Source organism: Diachasma alloeum, unplaced genomic scaffold, assembly GCF_001412515.2.
Source record: "Diachasma alloeum isolate Michigan unplaced genomic scaffold, Dall2.0 Dall_scaffold_00179, whole genome shotgun sequence".
Taxonomy (NCBI): Eukaryota; Metazoa; Arthropoda; class Insecta; order Hymenoptera; family Braconidae; genus Diachasma; species Diachasma alloeum.
The window spans coordinates 440,716-448,981 of NW_021680345.1; the positions used below are offsets into that span (position 1 = coordinate 440,716).

The 8,266-nt window shown below is 36.1% G+C and overlaps 2 protein-coding genes across 5 annotated transcripts in view; one reads left to right on the forward strand and one right to left on the reverse strand.

Moving 5' to 3' along the window:
• LOC107041916 (apoptosis-resistant E3 ubiquitin protein ligase 1) overlaps positions 1 to 8,266 on the forward strand; it is a 32,867-nt gene that overhangs the window by 9,061 nt on the left and 15,540 nt on the right. For 2 of the 4 annotated variants that reach the window (XM_015262745.2, XM_015262752.2), the window contains exon 2: positions 4,213 to 4,392. The exons of the other annotated variants lie outside the window; for them this stretch is intronic. In XM_015262745.2, coding sequence (XP_015118231.1) covers positions 4,281 to 4,392 — 112 coding nt within the window. In that variant the 5' untranslated portion in view covers positions 4,213 to 4,280. The remainder of the gene's footprint in view (positions 1 to 4,212; positions 4,393 to 8,266) is intronic. 4 annotated transcript variants of the gene reach the window in all.
• The window catches only part of LOC107041998 (leucine-rich repeat transmembrane neuronal protein 4), a 6,844-nt gene continuing 4,859 nt past the window's right edge, over positions 6,282 to 8,266 (reverse strand). Inside the window, exon 3 of the mRNA XM_015262849.2 lies at positions 6,282 to 7,003. Within this exon, the coding sequence (XP_015118335.1) occupies positions 6,656 to 7,003 (348 nt within the window). The 3' untranslated portion in view covers positions 6,282 to 6,655. The remainder of the gene's footprint in view (positions 7,004 to 8,266) is intronic.

The following is an 8,266-nucleotide window of genomic DNA, read 5'->3' on the forward strand; positions in this document are numbered from 1 at the left end:
ATTTTAGATCCTACCAGGAAACCCGAATTTCCCTTAACGGTCCAATAATTGGCCTATTAGAAATATTGATAATTGAGAGAGTTGTGATTTTTAAAAAATTTAGAGTTTTTAAAATGTTTTTTTTTCTTATTTCGAATTGGCCTCTATATCTCAGCGGGGTTTCGAACTATCGAATCGTCCTTTGGCGCACTCAAAGAACAACGAAAACCCTTAAAAATGAGACGTCATACATAGCGTTATCGTCAGATTGATGTGGTTTATACGAGAAAATGTTTTCTTTCCAATCATTAATTACACAAAAACCTATTTTTTTTTATTTGAAATTTTCACCAAAAATTGTCAATAAAATGACGCGAATTTTTGTGCCAATTAGAGTTTGTTTTTCGCCACTTTGTAGTTCGGAGGTTATCAAGTTTTTTAGCGAGACAAGTATTGAAAATAACTGAAAATCGCTATTATTCATGCAATTATCCCCTAAATGAGTGAATATTCAATTAAATATTAACAAATGGGGGAGGTTAGACTCATTGTATCTTCCATTATTCATCTATTTCCATTGTATAATTAGAGAAATAATAATTTTTCATTGAAAAAATCATACTGAAAATGAATAACAGTAGAATTCACATTGAAAGGAAAGAAAAAACACCAAGATCTTTGATGGAATTTCAATATCGAAATATGGTTCGGCACGACAGTCGTATGCAATACCAATTCAACAATATTTTATTCTGTGCTGCATCCATTCAAAAACTGTTCGTTTTTTACAGGATTTGTGTTGGAAAAATCGTGAATTTCGTCACAAAATTTTTAACAAATATTGGTTCACTCTCCGTTGCCACCGCGTCGTATCATGGATTGGTTTCATGAACATTCAGAATGGAATATAGATAGGCCGATGACGCTCATGTTAATTGCAGTAACGAACGTAATTAGAACGACCAACAATTAGCGGCATAAAATCACGAATTCGCATCTCGTTTGCTCTAACTGGAACGTTCTCAATAACTTTCAGCAGAGACCCTTTTAACGATATGCTTTCTCCTCGAAATATTCATTAAACAAAACTCGAATAAACCAGTTGAAACATTTTGAATAATCCGCGTATAATATCAGGTATTTTATTGTACCGTTTTGCAAATAAAAAAGTCAAATAAGGGGCATTCCACGCTACTTCAACGGGGGCAGAAAAATTTTTTTTGTTTGAAAATTGCATATATCACAGAAGGCGAACCAGAGATACTATTAACAGCCCAATTTTTTTTGTTAAAGTTATAACAATTGTATAATTCCAGTGAATAACGAATATACTAGTGATGCCGCGAGAGACTTCACGAGACATTGCGAGACAATACTTTGGAGGGATTGTCTCGGTCTCAGTGAATACAGTAATTTTTTATATCGCCTTGTCCCTTGTTTCACATAAAACGAAAATTTTTCGGTGGTAAAAGCCACATAGTACTGTACAATAACGAATTCGAAGTGCAAGAAATGAGATTCATTGCTTGCACCGAAAAAAAACAATTTTTTGGAATAACTAAATGCGACAAAATTTTTCCCTTAAGACTATTTTCAAATGTTCAGCATGAGACTTACTACTTTTGATAATTGTTAACTGCCGATTTTTCCGGTTCAAACAAGACTTGTTCAAGGACAGGTTTTTTCCCCTCATAGGATGGTTGGAAGAAGAAAAATGAAAAAGAAACATATTCACGTCAATTACGATAATAGAGAATGACCAGCAATTGTCGGAATAAAATCACAAATTCAGATCTCGTTTGACCCAACTACTTGATAAAATTCTCGTTGAATACCCCAGCCATCAACTGAATACCAGAGGAGAGGAAAATCGGTGTTATCTCGAGCGTAGCGGCACGGAACGTCGTGAATGACAGGGGATAAGGATGGAACAAAGGCCAAGCATAAGGAGCACGGCCACATCAACCCCTCCCACTGGCGCTATTTTTTTTTTACCCTTTTATCTCAATATTTTTTATTACCTGTCAATTCTACCTGCGCAGCAGTAAAACCAATTTTATTTTCCTGACCTTACCCATCCATTTTCAGTCTTTTATATATCCACGATAAATGCAACTTCCTCGGTCATTTCCGATTTCTCTCTCCCATCATAAAAACCAATGAAATTCAACTGAGATGGACAATCAACTACGGAAATTTCATTCATATGAATAATTGTTTATTTAATCGAAAAAAATGGGAGGCGAAATACGCGCTTTTACTCTAGTTCCCTCTTTTTTTAACCTCACGACCCGAAGGAAGGCAGTTATTGTAATGACCCCGAAAATCGATTGTGGAAATTTCATGATTTCCCCACGTTTCATGACCTCTAGAAACTCTCCCGTCACTTTTTAGAGACCGGTCTGTATATGTGTGTATGTGATCAAAATTTTGTGCTACAATTTCTCTCGAACAACCGATGCGATTCAGTTTTTTTTTTTCATGCAATCGATGTATTGTCATGTAACTTAGCACTGATTAGATTCTGAACAACATCACCTCGGCGGTTCTTGAGATTTTGCAATAAAACTTGTGAAAAAACGTCGAAAAATGACATTTTTTTACAAATTTGACGATTCTTCTTAGAGAAACGATGAGATTGGTTTCTTGTCATCTTGTTAAGAATTCACTGAATCCAACCGTTACCGTTAAGAATTCACTGAATCCAACTGCAATCTTCTTTGTTCTCACTCTCCGTCCCCAATCACCCATTTAATCAGATCGAAACCCATAGAAACGTAACCGTAAGAGAACAGATAGAAAAGTTATCGTCGAATCCATTGAGATTCGTCTGTTACCGTATTTTCCCAAGCGCGGATGAGAACTTGAGTTTCTCTAGCGAGAAAATCCGGTAGACCACGACACTGAATTTCTCGCTTTTTGTGAAGTAGTTTGAGAGTATTCAGAATCGATTTCGCTCTACCCACTATTTCAGAAACCATTTGTTCATACCCAGGAAGTGTCCCTTCATCCATAATCATGAATATGTGTCACATGTAAGCCTTTTCCCTCCTGAAATCTACTTGTTCGTCTTTCATGGCACCTCCGTCCCCCTCTCGTCCTGCTGGTGTTACTTCTGCACGTCCCGGCACCCCTGCGGCGCCAAAAGGATCGTTAGCACGAAATAATGTCAGCAAAGGATATCCCACACCGAGAAAGGTCAAGAGTCCACCAGAGGTCACGAGGCCTCGACTTGTTGTATGTGCACAGTTTATTTCATTTTGAATTTTTCATCCCACTTGGACACCACATTCTGTATAATCTTTTGAGTGTATGTGGTTCTGGCTCAAGGATAAACCAAAATTATGGTTCTTGTACCTGACGCGGGTGATGGTTTTTATGAGAAAAATTAAAAAACAAGAGTTAACAACGCTTTGATGGTTAAAAAAATAGTGGAATATTTAATGAAAGATGGAACTGTGGGGAAAGTTTAAATTAAAAATTAGTTCAATTTTTCGCGAACTTCATGATCATTGCAAGGGAGATAGGGGGCAGTGGGACAAAGTTGTACGTTTTGTCATGTACTGGAAATCTCAATATTTATTTTTATAAACAAAGATAGTAGAAACCAATGGATTGCAATTTTTTTTTGCAATTTTGGAATTTGCAGAATGATAATAAGAAGTCATAAGTTAACAATTTACGGGATTACCAAGCTCTTACAAATAAAGTACTTCACAGCAATTGATCGAGACACCCCCATTTCAGACAATATTACAGACTGAAAAGCAACTGTTTACCTCTCTTTAAAACTTTAAAACTATTATTTTCCGAGAAATCCTCAAAATCACCTCTGAGATTTCTGAAGTAATTTTTTTGTCCACATTCTTCCTCAATTCACTTGCATGATTAATTTTGAGATCAAATGAAAATTTTCTCTTTTCACTCATTAATATTATCATGTTCGTCAAATTGAAAAGGAATTAATAGGTGCCTCTGGATCATAGTAAAGCAGAGATTTTTTAAAAGTTAAGTTTCAAACCAATTGGTTACATAGCTAAACAGCAGAGATTATCATTTTCTAATGTTTTATAATTTTTTCATCATTACTTTCAGTAAAAATATTTTTTTAATTCCGAGTAAAAACAGAAATTTTAGTCATCTTGAAGATATCTTTATTGAATCACTACTATGGAATCAAACAAAGTGCGATGATGTTATCAACATTTTTCAATCACTATTTGTTACAAAAAGATGCCTGAGTGATAAGTAAAGCGGGAAAAATAACAAACGTCTCCGTAAGATTGGAAATAAATTGAGTAATGCCGGACAAAGCGAAAGGTAACCGTGATGGACACCGGGAGAAGGAGTTTTTTGTCGATGAAATATCATCGATTGGTATGTCATTGCGGCCAAGCGGTAGTGCATCTTCTGGTGAGTTTTTCTTCAATTTTCTCTCGAAATTTTTTTTCCGTTTATTTTCATCTCCCTGTTTTTTCCGTACGGAAGGACACGGTGAAATTCTATTGAAGCAAAATGTTACGATGAGAAAAATTGAGATGAAAAAAATATAGGAAATAGATAGTGAGTGCTCAGGACCTCGCTTTTGTTCGTCAACCGATAATCGATAGGCTATAAAAAATGAAAGAGATTGGCATGAAAAAACATGGAGCCTATATTCACTCTTATTCAGGTTTTAATAAAGCTGGGAAGTTATGAAAACATTTTAAATGCTGTGCAAACATTAGTCGCAGAGCACCTGCGAGAAGCATGAACGGACAAAAAAAACTTTGGAAGAGGTGAAAAACGCAGTACAACGGTGTGGGTTTCATCCTGTGGATACATCGTGGTTGTTCATTAAAAATAATGAGTAGAGCGTATGTGTAAATTAATGCTTTGAATTGCACTTGGAGGCCTCTTCCGCAGAAACTGCTTAGAATTATTTTAAAGTCATATTTAACATAGCACAATTTTTTCAACTCTCAAAATATTGGTATAGTTTTTCACGAGAGAAGTCACTGCATTGTGGAGTATCTCTCTATATTATAAAAATCCAAATCAACTGCTGGTGATGAAAATTTGGTGCTCGAAATTAAGACTGCAAAATTAAGGGTCACACGGGTTAAAATACCCGTCACCAGGGTCAGAGTAAGTGTCACGAGGGTCAAAATAATGGTCATGAGGGTCAGAATACGAGTCAGGAGAGTCAGAATATAGGTAATGAGGATCAGAATAAGGGTCATGGGGATCAAAAACTAAGGGTCAGAGAGTAAAGATCACCAGGGTGAAAATAAGGCTTACGAGGGTTGATATGAGGTTCAGATTAAGGATCCAAATAAGTGTTACAAGGATCATGAGGGTCAGAATAAGGGTCCCGAGGGTCAAAATGAGGGTCAGAATAAGGGTCATGGGAATAAAAAACTAAGGCTCAGAAAGTAAAGGTCACCAGGGTCAAAAAAAAGGTTACGAGGGCTGTTATGAGGATCAGATTAAGGATCCAAATAAAGGTCACAAGGGTCAGAATAAGGTTCATGAGGGTCAGAATAAAGATCACGAGGGTCAGAATAAGGGCCACGAGGGTCAGATTAAGCGTCATAAGGGTCAGAATATATTATACAAATCCAAATCGACTTCTGGTGATGAAAATGCAGTACTCGAAAGTAAGACTGCAGAATTAAGGGTTGAAATAAGGGTCACAAGGGTCAGAATAAGGGTCCAAATAAGGTTCATGGGGTTCATATGAGGCTATATGGATCATAAGAGGGTCATATGGGAGTTGGCGAGCGGAATGAGCAGGGGGCGTAGCCCCCCAGTATTCATAATAATGATGAGTATGAGAAAGCGAAAAAAATGTCTCGAACCGTCAAGAATCAGAGAACTCATTTTGTCGTTGGAAAAATATTACTTTCATTCATTTAAATAATTGCTCGCTGAATCATATTGGCAACGAGAAATCTTGTGTTATTCCGTCATTTATTTCTCTTTTCTTCATAAATTAAAATTCATTTATTCTACTTATCTTTTACAACTCGATCAAAATTCAATGATTGTACCATCAAATCTTCGACATGTTAATATCTTTTAAACAAGCAAAAATTCATTTTTCCAACGTTGAGAATTTTTTGAATTCGCCTCTAGTTTTCTTTATTCTTAATACTGCTCACTTTTCCACATTCGTCCACAATAACAAATATTTAAACCTGAAATGTTAGAATATTAAATGCGATATTAAAGTCATCCAACTCAACAAACAAACGAAATCGCCCAAAAAAACATGAAATAGGATTACAAATGTCCCGAATGTGAAAGGAGAAGAAAAAATATACCGACGAAACGTCTCAAATATATTTCATAAAGCCTCCAAAAATATTGGCACATGTACCTAAAATATTGAAGTACATTCCTCGTGGTTACAATAAACTCCGAAATGTGCGGTTTAGTCTCCAAAGAGCATTAAATTATATCCCGGCCTGAGTGGCCCGAAGTACACAACGATATCGCGTTGAAATCGACTGGATCGATAGTAGCCTTGAGCCAGGAAACACACTAACCAGTCATATATACACTTATCCGCTAGTTTCGAGCATGTACTCTTGTACTCTGCATTCCCCAAACCCTCGAGAAACAATGTAATAATCCCTTGTTTAAACCCAATGCGTAGTAATGAATCTCTGAATCCACGAAAATTGAAACCGTCCTAGTTATTGACTAAGACACTCCCGACGACTCTGATCATGTTTTCGATGGCCAGTGCATTCGTCAGAGACTCTCCCGGTTGTTTAAAATCACTCAAAGAGCTGAGAAAGCTTTTTCTCTCACTGACGCACACATTTGTTGTACTTTGATAGTCCTCCAAGGTCATAATAGCCTTCCGGAACTGATTGAACATCCCCAGGACGACACATTGTCTCATTTTTTCTTCGGATTTAGCAATCACATCGTCCTCTATGGCACAGAGCCAGAGTAAACTGTCCAGCCAACTTTCCATTCCATTTGGACGCTCGTTCGAGTAATTTATTCCATGATCCTTCAGCCATAGGGTCAACTGGAAATAAAGAAGTGAATGAGCACAAAAGAGTCGAGACCTTGAGAGATAAGGGGGAAAATTATGGGTTTATTCATGCTGACGTGTCTGCAACAGAGGAAGGACAATAGATTTTCCGAAACTTTCATCTTGATAAGATTTTTGCAGGGCATGAGGGAAAATATCTCTGAAACTAGTAGGTTTCAACTAGGATTGTATGAGCAGTTTTTTGACCGTGGATAATGATGTTTTGAGTTTTATATTACCCTTGCAATCGTGGAAATGAAATCAATCTACTTTAGATTTTCCGAAATTTTCGTCTTGACAAGACTTGTTTGCAGGGCATGAGGAAAAATATTTTTAAAACTAGTAGATTTCAACAAGGATTGTGTGAGAAGTTTATTGACCGTGGATAATGATGTTTTGAGTTTTATATTACTCTTGCAGTCATGGAAATGTAATCAATCTACTTTAGATTTTCCAAAATTGTCATCTTGATAAGACTTGCAGGGCATGGGGAAAAATATCTCTAAAACTAGTAGGTTTCAACAAGGATTGTATGAGAAGTTTATTGACCGTGGATAATGCCATTTTGATTTTTATATTACTCTTGCAGTCGTAAAAATGAAATCAATCTACTTGAAAATATTGATGGAATTTTGAGTCGCCATTTCGATACTACTATATACCAGTTTTATACTTACTATGTACGAGTTTTTGTCCTGGTCTCTTACCAGGACAAAAACTCGTTAAGATTTGTTATTCTGTAAGAAAAAGTTCACAATCTTCGTAACTTTCCAGATTAATAAATTTTAAGAAGTTTCCGCCGTGATTCACGAGCACAAGGGCAATATAAACCCTAATTTATGGGAGGAGAATGTCAGAAAACTTTCTGTACATTTTGTTCTGTAGTTTTTAACAAAAAAAAATATTTTGACCATTCTCTCTAAACCTCTCCTTTTCCAAGATATTCGTAATATAATTAGCACGTGAATTATCGACTTTACTCCCTTTATTTGAGTTTTGAAGTCATGCTCTGGCAAATATTGGCGAAACTAGTTGGTTTCGAAACAAGTCTGAAGACGCGAATGAGTTTTCAGCTTGATTTATGAGCATACGGTAAATATAAATGTAATCTATAACTAAAGCATGTTAGAAAAACTTTTTTTGTAGTTTTTGGAATTTTCTGTAAAAAATTATTTTTCTGTACTGCTTCTCACGATTTCTCGTCTGGGAATTGGTATTACATACTTCCCAAACTCGAAAACTTGAAAATCACTACAG